Source organism: Aotus nancymaae, unplaced genomic scaffold (assembly GCF_030222135.1).
Source record: "Aotus nancymaae isolate 86718 unplaced genomic scaffold, 86718_ANA_hifiasm-v0.15.2.pri h1tg000028l, whole genome shotgun sequence".
NCBI classification, from domain to species: domain Eukaryota; kingdom Metazoa; phylum Chordata; class Mammalia; order Primates; family Aotidae; genus Aotus; species Aotus nancymaae.
The window spans coordinates 22,443,982-22,465,662 of record NW_026988441.1 but is presented as its reverse complement, the minus strand read 5'-3'; the positions used below and the strand labels follow the sequence as shown (position 1 = coordinate 22,465,662).

At 53.6% G+C, this 21,681-nt stretch overlaps 1 protein-coding gene across 3 annotated transcripts; it reads left to right on the top strand.

The window, feature by feature from the left end:
• The first annotated feature begins 8,689 nt into the window (after positions 1–8,689).
• On the top strand, positions 8,690–18,507 carry PLEKHF1 (pleckstrin homology and FYVE domain containing 1). Of its 3 annotated transcripts, none has more exons than XM_064381533.1 (3): positions 8,690–8,735; positions 13,083–13,200; positions 16,965–18,507. In XM_064381533.1, exon 3 carries the CDS (start codon positions 16,978–16,980, stop codon positions 17,815–17,817), a length of 840 nt encoding a protein of 279 aa, XP_064237603.1. In that variant the 5' UTR covers positions 8,690–8,735; positions 13,083–13,200; positions 16,965–16,977; the 3' UTR covers positions 17,818–18,507. The 3 variants fall into 3 exon arrangements, with proteins under 3 accessions (XP_064237603.1, XP_064237604.1, XP_064237602.1); XM_064381534.1 differs by lacking the exon at positions 8,690–8,735 and adding an exon at positions 8,975–9,023; XM_064381532.1 differs by lacking the exon at positions 8,690–8,735 and adding an exon at positions 9,227–9,653.
• Positions 18,508–21,681: the final 3,174 nt, after the last annotated feature.

The window sequence follows — 21,681 nt, the reverse complement described above, 5'->3', positions numbered from 1 at the left end:
GCCTTAACGCTATATGTATCTTCCTTTAATCTTTCCCTAAATACAAATAAAGCAATTGTTTAGAATGAGAGGTCTCTAATTTTTTTAAGATTTGGGAGTCTTTCTCTTTGAAAGGATCCACCTTTTGGCCACTAATTAGAATTTCCAAGATTGTACTTCTTCCAATAGTGACTCAGCCCAATAGCCTCTTCATGGAAATGCCGGGGTGTGATTTTCCAGGTTTAAAACAAGAAATTTCCTGGAGGAGGCAATATCAAAGTTTTCCTCCAAAACAAATTCACCCCTAGGAATAGTCTAAGATAAAGAAAAACTTTTTTTTCCTTTGAGATAGCGTCTTGTTCTGTCACCAGGCTGGAGTACAGTGGCATGATCATAGCTCACTGCAGCCTCAAACTCCAGGGCTTAAGTGGTCCTCCCAACTCAGCCTTCCAAGTAGCTGAGACCACAAGTGTGCGCCACCATGCCTGGCTAATTTTTTTAATATTTTGTAGAGACAGGATCTTGCCATGTTGCCCAGGCTGGTCTCAAACTCCTGGCCTCAAGTGATCCTCCCACCTCTGACTTTCGAAGTGCTGGGATTACAGGCATGAGCCACTGTACATAACCACAAAAGACTCTTGTTGCCACAGATGGTTAAGGATGTTGTTTGCACATAAGATGCCTCCAATAACCCACAAATTTGTGGAGGGCCACCAGTCACAAATTCGTTAATCTGTGAAACCAGGCAGGACCTCCTGGGACTGGATTTTCCCAGGACTAACCAGGCAACAAGGGTTGAGACAAAAGAAGCCACCTAAGGATGGGACTCTCTCTCTCTCTTTTTTTTTGAGGCAGGATCTCTCTCTATCACCCAGGCTGGAGTGCGGTGGTGTAATCTCAGCTCACTGCAGCCTGTCTTCCAGGTTCAAGTGATTCTCATACGTCAGCCTCCAGTGCAGCTGGGATCACAGGTGTGTGTGCACCACCACTCCCAGCTAATTTTTGTATTTTTAGTAGAAACGGGGTTTTGCTATATTGGCCAGGCTGGTCTCGAACTCCTGGCCTCCAGTAATCTGCCCAACTCAGCCTCCCAAGCTGCTGGGATTACAGGCATGAGCCACCGTGCCCAGTCAGGCTGGGATCTCTTGAGATAAACTTTCCTGAGAGCTTGATGCATTCAGAACAAGGTATGTGCTGCTTAAAATCTTACATGTCAAGCAGGGCGAGATGGCTCACGCCTGTAATCCCAGCACTTTGGGAGGCCAATGCGGTCGGATCACAAGGTCAGGAGTTTGAGACTAGTCTGGCCAATGTGGTGAAACTCTGTCTCTACTAAAAAATAAAAAAATTAGCCAGGCATGGTGGTGGTGCACACATACAGTCCCAGCTACTCAGGAGGCTGAAGCAGGAGAATCACTTGAACCCGAGAGGCAGAGGTTGCAGTGAGCCAAGATTGTGCCACTACACTCTGGACTGGGGGTTAGAGTAAGAACATAAAACAAGATGAGAAGGAACCTCATCTGGTTTTTATTTTGGGGACCCACAGCGAAGTTTATAGCCAGTCTGACCAGAGCGACAAACTGACCGGTCTGCAGAGCTGGCTGGAATAAAAAGCTTGTGGGGTTCTGCACTGTGTCTCCGCATTGTCAGAGACCTTTGAACCAGAGCGACTCCATCTTGAATAGGCTCCGGGTAAAATAAGGCTGAGACCTACTGGGCTGCATTCCTAGGAGGTTAAGGGATCCTTAGTGACAGGATGAGATAGGAGGTCAGCACAAGATACAGGTCACAAAGAACTTGCTGATAAAACAGCATGCGGTGAAGCTGGCCAAATCCCACCAAACCAAGATGGCGACAAAGGTGACGTCTGGTCGTTCTCACTGCTCATTATACGCTAGTTATAATACATTAGCATGCTAAAAGACACTCCCACCAGCACCATAAAGGTTTACAGATGCCATGGCAACGTCAGGAAGTTATCCTATATGGTCTAAAAAGGGGAGGAGCCCTCAGCTCCAGGAATTGCCCATTCCTTTCGCAGAAAACTCATAAATAATCCACCCCTTGTTTAGCATGTCATCGAGCAATGATCATAAAAGTAGGCAACGTGCAGTACTCAGTACTGCCCTGCCTATGAAGTAGCCATTCTTTATTCCTTTACTTTCTTTTTTTTTTGAGACAGAGTTTCACTCTTGTCACCCAGGATGGAGTGCATTGCATGATCTCGGCTCACTGCAACCTCCAACTCCCAGTTTCGAGCGATTCTCCTGCCTCAGCCTTCTGAGTAGCTAGGATTACAGGCGCCAGCCACCACACCGGCTAATTTTTGTATTCTTAGTAGAGATGGGGTCACTGTTAAAACACCCACCTCAGCCTCCCAAAGTGCTGAGATTACAGGCGTGAGTCACGGCGCCCGGCCTTCATTGATTGTTTAAAATGTTGAATCAGCCTTGAATTCCTAGTATAAACCCAACTTGGTCACTGTGTGTTATCTTTTAAAATATTGCTAGGTTTAATATGCTAATATTTTGTTGAGGATTTTTGCATCTAAGTTTATGAAGGCTGTTGTTCTGTAGTTTTCTCATACTGTCTTGTTCTGATTTTGGTATTAGAGTGATGCTGGTCTCATCAACTTTTCGGGAAGAAATTTTGAAGAATTGTTACTAATTTCTTCCTTTAATGTTTGGTAGCATTCATCAGTGAGACCATCTGGCATGAAGCACTTCCTTCTTGTATGGTTTTTACATGCAAAATAACTTCTTAAAAGTTATAATACTTTTTTTTTTGTTTGTTTCCTTTCTTTTTTTTTTTTTTTTGAGACGGAGTTTCGCTCTTGTTACCCAGGCTGGAGTGCAATGGTGCGATCTCGGCTCACCGCAACCTCCGCCTCCTGGGTTCAGGCAATTCTCCTGCCTCAGCCTCCTGAGTAGCTGGGACTACAGACGTGCGCCACCATGCCCAGCTAATTTTTGTATTTTTTAGTAGAGACAGGGTTTCACCATGTTGACCAGGATGGTCTTGATCTCTTGACCTCGTGATCCACCCGCCTCGGCCTCCCAAAGTGCTGGGATTATAAGCATAAGCCACCGTGCCCGGCAAAAGTTATAATACTTTTCAAGGTATCTCTTTATTCTCAAGAAAGTCTTAACGGTTTGCATTTTTCAAGGAATTGGTCCATTTCATCTAAGTTGTCAAATGAACAGACACAGATTTATTCATAGTATTTCTTTATTTTTTTAACGTCTCTAAGGTCTGTACTGATATTCCCTCCTTCACTCCTAATATTACTAATTTGTGTTTTCTCTCTTTTTTCTTCATCAGTCCAACCAGAGGTATATAAATTTTATTAATCTTTTCAAAAATCCTGATTTGATATTTTTTTGTTGTTTTTCAGTTTTCCTATTTTATTGATGTCTACTCCAATTTTTATTATTTCCTTTTCTCTAAATACTTTGGGTTTAATGTCTTCTTTTTTAGCCCATTTGTTTCAAGGTGGAACTCAGAGGACTGATTTGAGGCCTTTTTTCCATTCATTGCAGAAGCATTTACCTTCACCTCCTGGAGAATGATACAATCATGGGGACGTTTGCTCCCAAGGTAGAAGTTAGCTCTTTATCCAGTTTCTCAGGATAAAAGACAGCTTCAGCCTTCCAAGGATTGTAAGCAAGGAGGTTTTATGGGGAGTTTATGAAGATGCTGCTGGAGTTTGTCATAAGAAACAGGAATAAAACGCATCCTGAAAAAGATGGTGTTTTTTATGTCTCAAGAAAACATCCCTGGGCTGGGCGCAGTGGCTCACGCCTGTAATCCTAGCACTTTGGGAGGCCGAGGTGGGTGGATCACCTGAGGTTAGGAGTTCAAGACCAGCCTGGCCATCATGGTGGAGCCCCATCTTTTAAATAAATAAATAAATAAAAATTAAAAAAAAAGAAAACGTCCCTAAGATGTGAAGACAAGGTGTATGAAAGCCCTCCCATCAGCTGGAGAGGACAGAGTGAGGGGTGGGGAGACAGAAAGCAAAGGCGGGAAGAACAAAGGTGGGGAATCTAGCAGCTTAAAAGCTGTCTAGAGACTGAAGTTTTGCGTGGTGGGAGAAGGGCACTCGAGCCTGGGTGACACAGCGAGATTCCGTCTCAAAAAAACAAAACCAAAAAACTAATGTTCTTAACCATTGCAGTAGAAATCTTTTCAAAATGCCCCACATTGTATGGCTTTGAGACGAGGCGTCTTCAGTGTGTTACTGTATCGATAAAGAAAGCAGCATTTAGGCTAGGCGCGGTGGCTCACACCTGTAGACCCAGCACTTTGGGAGACTAAGACAGGAGGATCACTGGAACCCAGGTGTTCGAGACCAGCCTGGCCAACATAGTGAGACCTGGTCTCTACAAAACATGTTTTAAATTAGCCAGGTGCGATGGTGCATGCCGGTAGTTCCAGCATTTTGGGAGGTAAAGGTGGGAGAATCACTTGAGGTCAGGTGTTCAAGACCAGCCTAAACAACATAGACCCCTCTTTCCCCGACATCTCTACCCAAAATTTAAAAAGTTAGTTGGGTGCAGTCACATGAGCCCTTAGTCCCAGTTATTCAGGAGGCTGAGGCAAGAGGATCGCTTGAGCTCATGAGGTGGAAGCTGCAGTGAGCCATGATTGCGCCACCGCACTCCAGCCTGAGTGACAGAACAACACCTCATCTCGAATACATAAATAAATTGAAATAAAATAAAAATAATTTTTTGAAAAGAATGCAGCACTTAGTATTTTGGGAATCAGACAAATTTAGAGCCAGTCTCAAGATCTGCCCAATCTAAAGACTAGGACCTCTGTTTCCTTTTTTTTTTTTTTTTAATTTGTTTTCCCAGCTTTTTGTTTTGAAAACTTTTAAGCCATCAGAACCGTTGTAAGAAAAGTTCAACGAATAGCCAGAGATCAGAGATTGGTCAACTTCAGCCCACAGCCTGGTTTTGTATGAGCTAAGAATGGTTTTTAACTTTTGTAAATGGTTGGAAAATAAATTTAAAAAGAATTTTTCATAGCACACGAAAATTATATGAAATTCAAACACCACTGTCTGTGACGTTAAGCCCCTCGTTTAAGTACTGTCTGTGGCTACTTTTGCTTTGCAACGGTGGAGTTCAATAGTTGGAGTTGAATAATTGCCACAGAGATCCTGGATCTCACAGCCCAAAATACTTAACAATTGGCCCTTTACAGAAAAAGAAAACTCCTGACCCCTATTTACCAATTGTTAATATATTGCTTCATTTGCTTTCTCTCTCTCTGGCTGGAACGTCTGTGTTCACCCCTAAATATTTCAATGCCTATTTCAGTTTCTTAAACTGCAAATTGGGAATGACAGCTTAGTGTGGGAAGAGATAAGATAACATACAATGTTTAGCGCACAGAGCTTGGCATGTAGACAGAACTTAATAAACGATCCAAAAAAAATTCCTGGCATTGAGCACAGAGATGGTTGCCAGAATCCCTAACTTGAAAATCTGGAGCCCACTGCTTTCCTGAAACCCGGGTTCCCGCAGTCTGGAAGCCAGCTTTTCCTCCGAAAAGGTTTCTTTCCCAAGGAGTAGCAAAAGCCTTGGAGAAACCTCATTCTTTCCACAGCTTGTGGCTTCGCTGACTCAACTTCTGCCTGCCCCTGAGTCACAAGTTTTTCCTCTCTTATTTGGAGGAGCGAGGCCCTCCACCCTCCACCCAGCTGTCCCCACGCACAGCCAGCACCGCTGGGAAGTGGGTGGACAGCTGGGAAACCAGTGTGTGCTGCCTCCAGGGGTTTCTCAGAGCACCACTCACATCCAAAGCTGGAAGGAAGGACAGATGAGGAGACCGAGGTCCAAGTGGACCCTGGACCACCAGCAGGACAAGGCTAGGAGGGTTCTCCTGATTGGAGGACCAACACACGTGTGTCCTCCCTTCAGTTTCCCAGTCATGAAAAGGCTTCCCTCTCCCAAGACCTCCTCTGTACAGGCATGGTGTTAGATGCCAGGACACCGTCATAAATGAGACAGCCCTGCCTTCGCAGGGAACAGGCTCCCTTCCGAGTCTCACGGCCACCTCCACCCCAGCCAGGGCCTATCCCCCATGAGAAGCAGCCCCTTGCCGGGGAGGTGGTAAACCTGGCACTGAGCAGTCATAGATCACAGCCTTGAAGGCTCGGCTTGAAGTCCCCCTCCACCCGCTGGTGACAAGCAGTGTGTGTACACTCGAGGTGGCGTTTCCCAGCGTCCCAATGGCACCACTGACCCTCCTGGTTATGACTCAGCTTGTGGGATCTCAGATCTTGTGTATTCTGCTCTGTGGTGTAGTGGCCTGGCTGCACCTTCAGAACATGTAAACCCAAACGTATATTCAACTGGAGGTACGAAAGGAGGTAAAGCATCCCAAGGGGGAAAGCAGAGGGAGTGTGGGGACCAGGGTGGAGGGCAGAACACAGGGCCCTCTAAAGAGGACCCACACTCTCAAATCTTCTGATTTAAGAGAAGCCAAAAATCCTGATTTTTATGTGAACTCTCCCCATATGTAATGTTCACAGCAATGCATTTTAAAAAGGTTTAAGCACTTTGAAAGCAAACAGACATCATTCAGTCTAGTGGGGTTCAGGGTTACTTACTAGGTGGTGGCTTCTGTTGAATCTCATAAATGCTGTCCTTGCTGATGAGGACAATGGTAGCAGGTGGGTGCCCTGAGGTGGTGGTGGGGAGGGGGCTCCCCAAGGCCACTGCTGGTGGCCCTCTCACTTGCCTGTCCCTTCCCTCTTCCTCCTTCCCTCCCTTGTTCCCTTTCCCTTCCCTTCTCAGCTGGGAGAGGCCGGTCACCAGCACTGGGCCCACCTCACAGCCTCACCCATACCCCCCCAGGAGAGCAGGCCTCTCTTCTAGCTGCATCCCCATGGCCCTGCAGCCCATCAGCCCTCCTCCTGCTCTGCTCCCCTCCCACCCTGTCCTGGCCCAGCAGGCACTGCCCCGGCCTGAGCCAGCCCCTTTGTGGTGCCCAGGTGGGGTTCTATTTGGCAAGACAACCTGCATCTATGTGACAGGCACAGAGTGCATTTCTCTATGCACTGCCCATTCTCAGCACTCAGGTTGCAGGGGTGAACCAGAAGAAAGTCCTGTCTGAATGAGAAGAAATTATCATCTGGCCCGTGCGACTCACAGCCTGGGTGGGAGGCAAGCCACCAGCATGACTTGTTTATGAGCATTCCACAGAAGCCACAGCCTGGGAGGCAGCCCTGAACCTCCTCAGGAGAGGACTCCGGGTTGGGAGAGATGCTTTGCAAAGTCACAAAGACGGGTGACTGTGGAGGGAGATGGGGTGGAGACAGGGAACCGCTTTGAGTGGCCAGGGCAGCCTCCCTGAAGAGGTGACAGTTTGAGGCCTGATGGAGGGAGAAGCAAAGGCCTGAAGCTTTGAGGAACAGGAAGAAGCCCATTTGAGAGAACCTGTGGGGAGGAGGACAGGAAGAGCCAGGGAGGCCTGGGGCGCTGAAGCCTGGGAATTTTCTTCTGAGCCGCACAGGAGGCTCTGGCACGATTGAGCCAGCGGTGACAGAACCTGCTGCTAGTGCTGGAGTTGCGTGATGGGCACCGGGGTCCCCTAGACTATTCTCTTTCCTTCAGTTTGAAATTTTCCACTATGAAAAATGTAAAATAGGCCAAGTGCGGTGACTCACTGCTGAAATCCCAGCACTTAAGAAGGCCAAGCTGGAGGATCGCTTGAGCTCAGGGGTTCGAAACCAGCCTGGTAAACATAGTGAGACCCTCGTCTCTACAAAAACACAAAAAGTAGCCGGTCCTGGCAGGCTAATTCTCCTGGGGTCAGGATGATTTCTGTGCAGGCTGCAGTGAGCCGTGGTGGCGCCACTGCACTCCAGCCTGGGCGACAGAGGGAGATCCGGTCTCTTTTTTTTTTTTTTTTTTTTTTTTTTTTTGAGACGGAGTTCGCTCGTTACCCAGGCTGGAATGCAATGGCACGATCTCGGCTCACCGCAACCTTCGCCTCCTGGGTTCAGGCAATTCTCCTGCCTCTCAGCCTCCTGAGTAACTGGGATTACAGGCACGCGCCACCATGCCCAGCTAATTTTTTTGTATTTTTAGTAGAGACGGGGTTTCGCCATGTTGACCAGGATGGTCTCGATCTCTTGACCTTGTGATCCACCCGCCTCGGCCTCCCAAAGTGCTGGGATTACAGGCGTGAGCTACCACGCCCGGCCCGAGATCCGGTCTCAAAAAAAAAAAAGTTTATAAAGTTCTGCCGCATTTTCATTTTACGACCCCTGGGGGTGACTGTGTTGTGAGGCCCTCCGGAGGCACCAGAAGGCACGAGCCTCCCACCGCCCCCTTCCCCGCCGAGTCCTGCAGGTCTCGCAGTCGCCGGCGCCCCCACTCCAGCCCCGCCCAGGGCCAGGCTCGCAGTCCCAGCGGGTGACAGAAGCCGCACTCCGCTTGCGGCTGCAGCGGGCGGAAAGGGAAGCGGGGCGGGGCCGGGGGGCGGTCAAACACAGGCGCCAGCCCCGCCCAGTCCCGGACCCGCTGCGCGCACCAGCCCGGGCGCCCTCCGGGAAGCACGCCCAGTCCCCGCCCCTCCCTCGCCCCGGGCTCCGATTGGCCTAGCCGCTGCAGGGGCGTGTCCGGCGGGAAGTGGGGGGGACCTGAGTGGCGCCGGGTGGCCAAGGGCGGGCGGGAGGCGGCGGCTGTGCGGATTCGCGGGGTGGCTTCGGGGCTCCGGGCGCGGGCCCGGCGCAGCAGGTGAGTTCTCCACCGTCCTCCGGCCGGGCTGCGGGGCCCGGGGTGGGCCCGGGAAGCGAGTCCCTCCATCCCCACCCCCGGGGCAGGCGAGCTCCCTCCGGCCGCACCATCTGGGTGGCTCCCGGGCGGGCGGGGCGCGGCGCCGCGGACTGTGGCCCGAGAAGAGGCCGGGGAAGGGCGCTCCTGAGCGGCTTGCGGAGTCAGCGCGGCAGGGAGCCTGGGGAGAGCGAGGGAGAGCGGGCAGGAGCCAGAGGAGCCGAGGCGGAGTCCCTGTGGAAACGCGCAGGTGTAAGCTGGCGGGGGTGAGGGGTTCGCGGACCGCCCGGGGCTGCAGGGGTCTCAGCAAGCCCTGTCGCCGGTGGTGTTTCCAGGAGTTATGGTGTTGTGCGGCCGCCAGGCCTCTCTTCTCGGTCCCAGTCTGCAGTCTGGAGGCCTGGGTGGGACCACTGTCCCCTTGGGCAGGGAGGTGTTGTGAGTGGATCAACACTTTCGGGACGCGCGGAGGGGGGGCGTTGGGGTCCCAGTTCCTCTGGAGCAGTTGAGTTTGTGACTCTTGGTGGGAGCTGTCAAGGGAAAGAGATTCGGGCATGGTTGCCGTCTCAGAGAGGAAACTACTGAGCAGGCCAGCAGAGAGGCGGCCTGGAATCGCCTCCTTTCTGGTTTCCCCAACAGCAGACGGGTTGTGTAGGGCAGAGGTGTGGTCAGCCCCTTTGCAAATGGGAAAGCAGAGGTTCCAAGTCACCCTGAAACTTGGTCTCTGCAGCCCAAGGGGAGCACCCCTTTGGAAATTGAACACAGTTGGAATCTCCCAGCCAGAGAGGGTCAGAGGCCAAGGAGGTTGGTGAGGAGGTAGTCCCTTAATGCGCTGGGATCGTCCTCTGCACAGCGTCATTCCCAGTGGAGTCTATGTGAGCCGAGGTGAGTCTGACCTCGGCCTTCGTCCCTGCACACATCAGCCCTCAGGGCTGCCGAGACACAGACCAGGCGCCCCGGGGGAGCTAGGGGACCTACCCAATCCAGCCCACCCGAGGAAGGAAGGGGGCTTGGCCGGTGTGACCTAGAGGGTAGGACAGCCCAGCCAAGCTGAGGGACCTGCCAGGGATGGGGTGGGCATCAGGCATTTGGAGCACAGCCAACACCAGCTGAACTCTGATTTCTGGAGTTCTGATTTGGTCTCTGGTCGAGTGCAGCCTTCCGCAGCTCATAGCTATTTTGGAGCCGGGCTTCCTGATCACTCAGCAGGGACCTTGGGGAGGGACTTTGATGTGTTGGAAGTACCTTCCCCAAGGGGGTTTTTGTGAGGATTAAGTGAAATAATGCACGTAATATGCTTAACTTTGTGCCTGGTGAGCACTAAGCACCCGTTGGAGGCATTTGCAGTTTTGTTTTGCTTTGTTTTTCCTATTATGGGTCTCTTCCCGGAGGAGGGCCTTCCAGGAATCACAGGGCTAGACAGAGCCAAGGGGCGGCCCCTCTGGAGGGAGAGGAGGCTTGGAGTCTGCAGGATGGTCCCTGCCGGCCCTGCGACCTCATCTGTCCCCCTTGCCCCATCGCTCCTTCCTCTGCGACCTGACTTTACCCATTCCACCTTGAGCTGCTCCCCAGGACCGGAGCTCTGCCCCTAGGTCTTTGCACGACGGGCGTCTTTAGGCTGGAGTGAGGTCACTTCCTCCCAAGGCCTTCCCTGACCTCCACTGTCACCCCAGTCCCTGCCCTGCCGGGCGCACCAGTCTTTTTCTTCACCACGTTTAGCACTGGCTCTCAGGAAAGACCTTGTTAATGTTCTTCTAGTCTCACTGGGAAGAAGTGTGCATTCCTGAAGGGCCTGGTCCCCAGCTCCCTGCTGTAACCTCGCAGAGTGTCTGGCACACAGTAGGTCTCATAAATACTTGGAAAATGAAATCAGGCAGGCTTGGAAGCAGGGTGGGCCTTTGTGGGGCCCAGGTCCCTGCAGGGAAGGAAGACCCCGATCTGGAAGTCAAGGGAAAGTCCAAAGGGCTGAGCTGCCCCCAGAACTCTAATTCCCTTAGCGACGCTGGCTCTGCACATCCCTGAGCAGTGTCCCCATGTGTAACCCAAGGTGAAGGAGTTACAGCCCGCCACCCCCTGCCCAGCTCCTACTTTCCCGGGCTACCATATTGGGGTCCGACACATCTCTCACCGAGTAGGGGAGAGAGAGGACAGGCAACTCCCATCAGGCAGAGCCCTGCGTGGCCTGTTCAGCGTGCCCTGCAGTGTGTGAGTTACGCATTTTACAACGTGGCGTGGCGTAGATTAGGGGTTGGCAAACCTTCTCTGTCAAAAGTTGGTAGCAAATAGTTTCGGTTTTGCCAGCCATAGCGCCTCTGTCCCACATGGCTGTCTTTCGGTAAAATTGGACTTAGAAAAGATGGCAGTGGCTCAGATTTGGAGTCGCGCTCCAGCCCCTGCTGTTGATCAGTATCACACCTGGGCTGCCACCTACAGAACCTGGCTTCACGGCTTCCGCAGGCACGTGGTGGCCCTCAGGATGTGGCTTCCAAGCCGCCGTGCTCCTGTGAGCACCTCCAGCCCCTCTCCAGGCAGCGGGGTCACTGAGCCTGAGAGCCCCCACGCCTCTGAACCCTCAAAGGACACGGGTCTGTTCATTGCCGGGTCTCCCAGTTTACTGACCCTATGCTGCGGCCTCCCATCTATCAGCAGCCCTAGGACCACACTGGGGCCAGCATAGGCACTATCTGAGGCCCAGAGGCTGCCAGGAAGCTCTGTCACCAACATCTTCCCAAGGCACACCAACCCCAAATGAGCAGGGACAGGGCTCAGCTTTCTCCTCCCCTGTGCTAAGCAAGGGAGGTTCATTTCCCTGGTGAGAATGATAAAAGAGGATTCCCAGCTGGGATCAGTGGCTCATACCTGTGATCCCAGCACTTTGGGAGGCTCAGGAGGGAGGAGCGCTTGAGGCCAGGAGTTCAAGACCTATCTAAGCAACATAGTGAACCCTCGCCTTTTCAACAAATTAAAAAATTAGCCAGGCATGCTAGTGCATGCCTGTGGTCCCAGCTACTCGGGAGGGGAAAGTGGGAGGCTTTCTTGAGCCCTGGAGTTCGAGGCTGCAGTGAGCCCTGATTGTGCCACTGCACTTCAGCCTGGGCAACAAAGCAAGACAAAAACGATGTCTCAAAAAAAAAAAAAAGCATTTCCCATCTAACTCTGGGCTGCTGTATTTGTCAAGAAAAACCTACAGACCAGGTCAAACTAGGGTGTGAAGTTATGGTCAGGAAGAGAGGATGAGCATGCCGGGGCAGCCCCCAGGAGGATGTTGTCTGCCCTGCCCCTCGCCCAACCTGTGACCCTCAGCAGATTCACAAAGTAGGGCACGTGTGAGCCCCTGGCTGCCCCAGTGTGGGGTCAGCTCTGAACCCAGCCCCTTTCATCGCCACCCCTCGCCCTTCCTGGTTCACATTTTGCCACCAGCAGCTGGACATTGGCCATAAGGGCCTAGAGGAGGTCTGTGAGTCATGGGGTGGTGAGGGGGAAGAGCAGCAACAGGGTCCCATGTTGAGTGTTCTGCGCTCCCTCCAAAGGCTGCAGAGACAATGTCATAGGCTTCTCCCCTCTGCTGGCCGGGTCTAGGGTGGATTGGGCACCCATGCCTGCAGCTCTCTTCTGCCTGGTGCTGCTCCTTCCCTTTCTTCGTGTTGTCCATTTGGCTGGCCCCAGTCTCCCGAGCTCAGCGAGCTTCCAGGGTTGACGGGGGGCTACCTGCTGTATGAGCACAAAGCCCACCTGCCTCGGCTAGTGAATGTGTGAGGCTTTGGTCTACAGTCTCAGGATTGGGTTTTCATCCTGTTTTGCCAGTGGTCTGACTTCTTAGCACATGTGGCCTTGCTTCTTCGGGGCTCCTGACATCCCCAGCAGATGGCCAGGCCCGGATGCCATGTGGTCACCCTGCCAGGCCCAGCCAGGTGTCCCATCCTGAGACCTGCTCAGCGGCCCCCAGACCATGGAGCCCAGGACTCCATCTAGACACTGGCCTGTAATTCTTTTCTTTTTGAGGACCTTAAAATTAGAAGAAGAAATGCATGTTCCCATTTATTGAAATTGACAGCTATTCGGATTTCAGTCATGTTTGCTGCTGCCTTTTTCTAATTAAAAAAATGAAACATTATAGACAAAGGTGAAATCCAATCTGAGTCCCCCATTCCTGGTTGCATCTAGGTCCTCTCCCCAGGCCACTTTCTCCCTTATCTTTTTTTTTTTAACCATCCTAACCACTTTCAAGTGTACAATTCAGTAGTTAATACAATTAAATATATTCCCATTGTTGTAAAACAGATCTCTAAAACGTTTTTTTTCCCCCTGAGACAGAGTCTCACTGCGACGCCCAGGCTGGAGTGCAGTGGCGTGATCTCGGCTCACTGCAACTTCCGCTTCCCAAGTTAAAGCGATTCTCCTGCCTCGGCATCCTAACTAGCTGGGACTACAGGTATGTGCCACCATCCCCAGCTAATTTTTGTATTTTTAGTAGAGACAGGGTTTCACCATATTGGCCAGGCTGGTCTTGAACTCCTGACCTCAAGTCATCCGCCTGCCTCAGCCTCCCAAAGGGCTGGAATTAAAGGCATGAGCCACCATGCCTGGCCTCTAAAACTGTTTAATCATTTAAAACTGAAACTCCATACCCAGAAAACCTCCCCAGGCTCATTTGTGTTGTAGCATGCGTCAGAATTTCCTTCCTTTTCGAGGCTGAATAGTATTCCCTGGTACGTATGTTACACATTTTGTTCATCCATTATCCCACTGATAGACGTTTGAGTTACTTCCACCTTGTGGCTATTGTGAATGATGCTGTATGAACATGGGAAAGCAGATCTTTACTTTAGTCCCTGCTTTCAATTTGGATATATATTCAGAAATAGCATTGCCGGATCAGATGGTAGTTCTGTTTTTAACTTTTGAAGGAACTTCCATACTGTTTCCATAGAGGCCGCACCAGGTTGTATTCTCATCAGCAGTGCACAAGTTCCAGGTTTTCTGCACATCCTCACCAACACTTGTTATTTATTTTCTGTTTTGTTTTTTCCCCCCTCTTTTCTTTTTATTTGAGATGGAGTCTCACTCTGTCACCCAGGCTGGCTGAAATGCAATTGCACAATCTTAGCTCACTGCAACCTCCACCTCCTGGGTTCAAGCGATTCTTCTGCCTCAGCCTCCAGTAGCTGGGATTACAGACACTCACCAGCACACCCGGCTAATTTTTGCATTTTTAGTAGAGATGAGGTTTCACCACGTTGGCCAGGCTGGTCTCGAACTCCTGACCTCAGGTGATCCTCCTGCCTCAGCCTCCCAAAGTGCTGGGATAACAGGTGTGAGACACTGCCTGGCCTTCCTCTTATTTTTATTCATAGATACAGTTCTTGAACACTTCCAGAATCTTATGTAATTCCTGTATAAGTGCTATCACTTTACATACGAGATTCTACAGGTTGCGATTTTCCACTCAGTGTTTGTTTGCTGTCAGAGCACATTGATCAGTATCTCTCATTGCGTGCGTAGCCCTGGGTTTTTATCCTTTTCCTTGCTGGTAGGCATTTTGGTTGTCTCTGCTGTGCATTTACTGCTCTTTGTGGAATGCAGTTCTGGTTTTGTCAAACTGTTCATCAGCCAGGTACTCAGTGATCAGTCATGGCGGGACAGGCCAGGGCTGTCACTGATAATCCCCTAGGTTTGCAGTATACAGCCAAGATCAGCAACCTAAAAATAGCAGTTCTTACATAAGGCGGTGTGGGCAGCACTTCTCAGGACACTTGTGATCTGCAGGGACAAATGGCACGGGACTCAGGCACAGCCCCCCCTTTTGTGCAATGCATCCAGGCCCCGCACTGGGGCCCCGCTCTGGCTTCCTACAGGTGCCCAGGCTCAGAACGGCAGCTCGGTGACCCAGAAACACTGTGGGTGTGATCAGCTCAGGCCCAGGCGTGCTGTGTGTGCCTGAACGCCTGTGTGCAACTGGTGGTGGTGGGGCCAGCTCTCACCTCTTCCTCTGCAGAGGTAAGAGCTGAGTCATGCACGGTGGGCCTTGGGAGCTGCTTGGAACCATGCCAAGCTGCTTATGAAGCACCTAGTGTGTGCTTGGCATGGCTCCAAGAATTGTAGACACAGTGAACAAGAAGAGGCTCCTTTCTTCATGGAAATAAGAATTGAGTGCTGGAAACAGAAAATGCCAGCAATGACTAGGCGAGAAAATAGCAGGTCCTGTTAAATCCCATGAAGAAAAAACAAAATAGGGTAGAATCCCAGAGAAGGGGTCAGCAGACCATTTCTACAAAGGGCCAGATGGTGAATATTTTAAGCTTTGTCACCATGTAGTCCCTGTCACCAACATGCAACTCTGCCATTGCAGTGTGGAAGCCACCAGAGACAATAATTAATGAATGTGGCTGTGTCCCCATAAATCTTTTTTTTTTTTTTTGTGAGATGGAGTCTCACTTTATTGCCCAGGCTGGAGTGCAGTGGCGCAATCTCAGCTCACTGCTTGAACCTCTGCCACCCAGGTTCAGGCAATTCTCCTGCCTCAGCCTCCCGATTAGCTGGAATTACAGGCGCCTGCCACCGTGCCCGGCTAATTTTTGTAGTTTTAGTAGAGATGGGGTTTCATCATCCTGGCCAGGCTGGTCTTGAACTTCTGACCTTGTGATCCACCTCCCTCCGCTTCCCAAAGTACTGGGATTACAGTCGTGAGCCACCGTGCCTGGCCCATAAGTCTTTGCAAAAGCAGGCTGAGGGCCAGATTTGACTCTCAGACCATAGATTGTCAATGCCTGTCCTGGGTGTGGGGAGAGGCTGCATGAGCTAGCGTTGTCAAGGAGAACCCTTCTGGAAGGCAGATGGGAACTGAGAACCCATTGCAGGAAGGAGGTGACCCTGGGACAGCCTATCTCAGTTGGGACACAGTGGCACCTTGTCGTTGCTATGGTGGCGGAGCCGTGTGCTGAGAAGCGGGCAGGCTAGATTGGAGAGGTACCGATGATGAGATTTGCTCATGGCTTGAATGTTGGAGGTACGGGGATGGGGAGATTCAAGGATGTGTCCTAGATCTGGGGTTTGAACTCCTGGGTGAATGGTGGTGTCACTGAAGGAGAGGAAGAGGTGCAGGTCTGCAGGGACTGGGCTTGGTGTTGGATGTGTTGTGTTCGAGGGGCTTATTAGACAAGCAGGTAAACATCTATGCTGAGAGCCCTCCTAGAGCTTGGAGAGGCCAGGACTGGAGGCTTGGACTGGGGAGGCTGTGGCATTGAGGGGGTCTTCAAGGTTGTGAGTCTGGTGGGCTGGTGTGTGTGTGGATCGAGCAGGGGGCGCTTGGCATGAGCTCTGAGTTAGTGCTTAGTGCTTAGGGCACCAACAGAGGGGTCTGCGTGCCTCATACTCCACGCAGGAGGGCAGAATAATGCGGGCTCCGGGGCCCCTCCCTCCTAGCATTGCCTCAGTTCCCCTCCTGTAAAGTGGGGATTCTGCATCCTGGGGTCGGGCGGATACTAAGTGAGACAGTCACGCTTGGCTGACAGGAAGCACTCAGCACCCGTGCCTGTGATGTTGGTGGTGACTGCTGCACTCACTGGGTGGGTACGTGGGTTGCAAGGCCTGTGACGGCTTGGTTTGGTGGATGGCAGAGTCAGGGATGGGCTGGGGGTGGAGACCCAAGCCTCCTGTCATGGACTGTTCTGATGTCCCATCCAGGCCTGTTCCATCCTGTTTTTCAAGGCTCCCCAGTGGGGCTGAACCTCGCTGCCCATAGTGGTCACCTGCTCAGTAGCACTTTGTTTTTCTGAAGTGATAGAATCCACTCAGTCACCTAGCTGGAGTGTAGTGGCGTGATCATAGCTCACTGCAGCCTCAAACTCCTGGGCTCAGGCCTCCTCCTGCTTCAGCCTCCCAAGGTGCTAGATAGAACCACGGTGTGAGCTGCTGCGCCGAGCCTAAGTAGCACACTTTATCCCTCCCTTCCCGTCCCTGTCTAGCCTCCATGTGTCCTGTACTGAGGAATCCCCTTTCCCTTCCTGAAGTTCCCTGTACTCAAGTCTAAGTGTCCACTTCTGGGGTGATGCCTGTCAGTGCTGGGCAGGCCTGCAGGGCACCGTGGGTAGTCAGTGGGCTGTCTGGTGTGGCGGGTTAGTGAGTTGGGGGTGGGCAGCGTGGTTCTGATGCCCCCACACTTGCCTGGACATGCTCCTTGTCTGTGTCCTCCTGCAGCGGGCTGGAGACAATGGTGGACCACTTGGCCAACACGGAGATCAACAGCCAGCGCATTGCAGCTGTGGAGAGCTGCTTCGGGGCCTCGGGGCAGCCGCTGGCGCTGCTGGGCCGGGTGCTGCTGGGCGAGGGCGTGCTGACCAAGGAGTGCCGCAAGAAGGCCAAGCCGCGCATCTTCTTCCTCTTCAATGACATCCTGGTGTACGGCAGCATCGTGCTCAACAAGCGCAAGTACCGCAGCCAGCACATCATCCCGCTGGAGGAGGTGACCCTGGAGCTGCTGCCCGAGACGCTGCAGGCCAAGAACCGCTGGATGATCAAGACGGCCAAGAAGTCCTTTGTGGTGTCGGCCGCCTCCGCCACGGAGCGCCAGGAGTGGATCAGCCACATTGAGGAGTGCGTGCGGCGGCAGCTGCGGGCCACGGGCCGCTCGCCCAGCACAGAGCACGCGGCGCCCTGGATCCCCGACAAGGCCACGGACATCTGCATGCGCTGCACGCAGACGCGCTTCTCCGCCCTCACGCGGCGCCACCACTGCCGCAAGTGCGGCTTCGTGGTGTGCGCTGAGTGTTCGCGCCAGCGCTTCCTGCTCCCGCGCCTGTCCCCCAAGCCCGTGCGCGTCTGCAGCCTCTGCTACCGCGAGCTGGCCGCCCAGCAGCGGCAGGAGGAGGCGGAGGAGCAGGGCGCGGGGTCCCCGGGGCAGCCGGCCCACCTGGCCCGGGCCATCTGCGGAGCGTCCAGCGGAGACGACGATGACTCCGACGAGGACAAGGAGGGCAGCGGGGACGGCGACTGGTCCAGCCGCGTGGAGTTCTACAGCTCGGGTGTGGCCTGGTCTGCCTTCCACAGCTGATCCCTGGCCTGCAGAGAGTCTGTCCCTGGGCCAGCTCCACTGCCCAGGACTGAGCAGGCACAGCGGTGGGGAGTGGCTCTTTCTGGACTCCCGGTGCCTTTTTGCTGGACACCGTGTCTTTCTGGCTCCACTGAAGGTAATGCCTTTCCCTTTAGAAAGTCCCAGAGCACCCAGACCTCTAGGGAACAAACGCCACTTCCCAGCTCTGCAGGCTGGAGTGGCAGCTCCAAACAGCCTCCTGAGCTGCATGATCCCAGGTCCCTAGGCATCTAGGGACCAGAGTGGGGTTCAGAGTGCAGAGGGAAGACAGGACAGGAGTGTAGCCTTGAGCCACAGAAGCCACCTCCACCACAACAAGCACACCCCACTGAAGAGCCTGAGCCCCGGGAGGCTTCTGGGAAGCCCAGGCCTGCCAATCAGACATGTGACCTCCCCAAAGCCCAGCCAGAGACTGCCGTGCTGTGGGTGTCACCAGGCCCAGGGACTGCAGCCTGAGCTCCCGGAGGCCCAGGGCAGCCGGGCAAGGACTCCGGCCTGCGTCACCTCTCTCCAAGTGTCCAGGTGTCTCGTTCCTTATTGCCCCATCCTCAGCTCTCCCCGTGGCCAGTGAATCCCGTGTTTTCTGTTAGGACTCAGTTGCAAGAACAGAACCCCGCCCACACTTAATAATAAAAAAGGAAGTTTATGGACTCAGGTGGTTACAAAGCCCAGGTGTGTCCTTGCTTCAGACATGGCTCTGTCCGTGGTTGTGAACATTCTAGGTGGCAAAAATCTACCACTGTCCCCACACTGGGCGTTCCTGGGTATGCCGGCTGCCCGGCAGAGACAGACGCTCATGCCGAGCCTTGGCTGGGCCCCCCAGGTCACAGGTCTGTCCGGGTGCCGTGACCATGGCCTAGCACCTGCTGCCCTATTCACTTTGGAGTGGGGGATCTCAGTGGATGGAATTGAAGACACAAACAGCCATTTGTGTGGCTCTGCTGGGCCTCCCAGGCTGACAGCTCCCCCTTGTAGTCTTGCCTGGCCCTGGGGCTGGTGCTGTGGAGAGGGAAACTGGGCCCCAGGTGCATCAGCCCTGCTCAGAGTGAGTGTGCATGAGGCCTGGGGCTCGAGGCTGGCCTCTCGACACCTGGTCCCATGCTGGCCATGGAGCTGGGGGTCCTTTAACAGTGTCCCGTGGGCGCTTCTGCACTAGCCTTTCCCAGCCCCTAGTTGGCCTTGGCCTAACTGGGGCATAGACTGGGGTTGCTGTCAGCTAGAAGTTTTGACTGTAGGGCTGGGAGCCCCCTGCTCATGCAGCACAGCGTCTGAAACCTCACCAGCATATCCTCTCCCCAGCCAGCACTGTCCTCCTGGGGCCAGTTCTCGGAGGGTCACGGGCAGACAGAACCCTGGAGGGTGCAGATTCTGATTCGGCAGGTCGAGACCCAGCTCCCAGGTCCTGCCTGCCACCACCACCCACAGACCACCCTTGAGGTGACAAGGCCTGCTGGTGGCCTGTGGGATCCCTGCGAGGGAGGTGGGAGGGGTCAGTATTTTTTTTTTTTTTTTTTTTACACAGAGTCTCACTCTGTCACCGAGGCTGGAATGCTGTAACACGATCTCAGCTCATGGCAATCTCCGCCTCCCAAGTTCAAGCGATCCTCCTGCCTCAGCCTCCCAAGTCACTGGGATTACAGGCATGTGCCAGCATGCCCGGCTAATTTTTGTATTTTTAGTAGAGACGGGGTTTCACCATGTTGGCCAGGCTGGTCTTGAACTCCTGACCTCAGGTGATTTGCCCGCCTTGGACTCTCAAAGTGCTGGGATTACAGGTGTGAGCCACTGTGCCCTGCCGAGGGGTCGGTATTGAAGCGCCTGCGACCTGCCGTGCTAGGCAAAGTGACCGGTGTGTGAGGCCCAGCAGCCTTCCAGGAAGGACCTATTTGTTTACAGGCCCTTTCTCTCCCTTGGCCTCCCTGAACCACACGAACTGGTTTAGGCTGGTTCTGCCTGGGCAGAGGGCACAGGGTGAGGCAGTTCATGGGGCTGGGGGTGACTTCCTGGACAGATCTAGTGCCCTCTCTGAAACCCAGGCTGGGCAGCCCCATCCCTAAACCCTGGGAGTGAAGCCAGGGCAGGGTGTGCTGGCTGCCATTGCTCGCCTCTTCTCACAGCCCACTCCTCTGCCCAGAAACCCTCAGATCCTAAAAGGCAGCATTCACTGAGATGGGAGAAGGGACCACGTGCAGCTGAGCCCGGCCACACCAGCCTGCCAAGGGGGTCCGCTCACAGGACCCCAGGCTTACTGAGTGCGGTGTCATCCTCTCCAGGGCATAGCAGCAGCCCCTGGGGTCTGGGGCTGAGTAGGTGCTTCTCGGCCCTCAGCCCTATAAGGCTGGGACAGAACTCCAAGGTGTTATGGCCTGTAAGGACCCATGGCTAGGGGTGGCCCAGGACCTTTGCAGAGCCCCCAGCCTGCAGCCTTGCTCCCGCCCTGGCTGGGCTGTGCCAGCTGCTGGGGATACCGCTGGGAGTGAAATGAACAAGGTCCTGGCTCTGGGGCCCGCACTGCATGGTGGGAGAGACACTGGCACAGAAGCCGGGGTGCAGCTTGCTGTGATGGGGGCGGGCTAAGAATGAGTGTGCGACGCCTGCTGGGTGGGGAGAGGACATTTCAGCAGAAGGAACAACAGCCAGCACAAAGGCAGGAAAGGAACCCATGTGACCCGTGCAGCGTGGCTGCAGCTGGGCTCCCAGAGGTGCAGGGCAGCCACCTCGGGTGTGCGGGAGCCGTGGGAGCCTTCGGCGTGCAGCGCGGCTGCTTTCGGCTTTTGAGAGCTTGCCCTGACTGCTGTGTGTGGGTGGCTGGCGTGGGGAGAGGGGGTCGGGCAGGCATGGGGGCCAGCAGCTGTCTGCTCCCCTGGGATCTCCAAGGGAGGGCCTGGGCTTCACTAAGGCCACATCTGCCGCCGATCCTGCCTCTGGCTGTGGACTAGAAGCCTTAGCTGCCCTCCTTCCCGTCCTCAGCTCCTTCCAAGGGACAGGCCCCTCCCCTGTTCTGCTGAGACTTTTATTTGTTTGTTTTTTTTGAGACAGAGTCTTGCTTTGTCGCCCAGTCTGGAGTACAGTGGCACGATCACAGTTCACTGCAGCCTCGACCTCCCAGGCTCAAGCCATCCTCCCACCTCAGCCTCCTAAGTAGCTGGGACCACAGGCACACACCACGGCACCCAGCTAATTTCTCATTTATTTATTTATTATTTGTAGAGACAGGATCTCCCTATGTTGCCCAAGCTGGTCTCAAACTTCTGGGCTCAAGCGATCCTTTCGCTTCAGCCTCCCAAAGTGCTAGGATTATAGGCGGGAGCCACTGCACCTGGCCGACGCTGGGGTATTCAAGAGACACAAGTCAGCTTCCGAGCTGATGGCCAAGGGAGTGCCAGGAAGCCGAATGCCCTCCATGGTGCTTGGGGCCAGGGTGAGTTTGAATGAGTCCGCCCCTGGCCACTGAGGCACAGAGGGGAGTGTGCTGGGAGAGAGCAGAGCCACCCAAAACGGAAGATGTTTCCTGGCCCATGGGCCTGGGAAGGGAAGGCGCTGCCCTTTCTCTGGCTCCTGACAGGTTTATTTTCCACCAGAGATGGCCTCCTGGACCAGGATCAGGTCGAGAGGTGAAGTGACCGCCTCCCCTGCCTTGCGGCAGGGCTGCTGCCAGTCCCCTTCTTGGGTGGGGAAGATCGTTGGAGCCTCTGGGAGTTTCCCCGAGTTCCGGCCATGCAGCTGAGCTAGCTTTGCTCATGACCTCTGTCCCCACTCCTGGGAAGGTCAGGAGGTCTCAGGCCAGGTTCCGTCCCTCTGTTGTTTACAGATACTCCCTTTCCC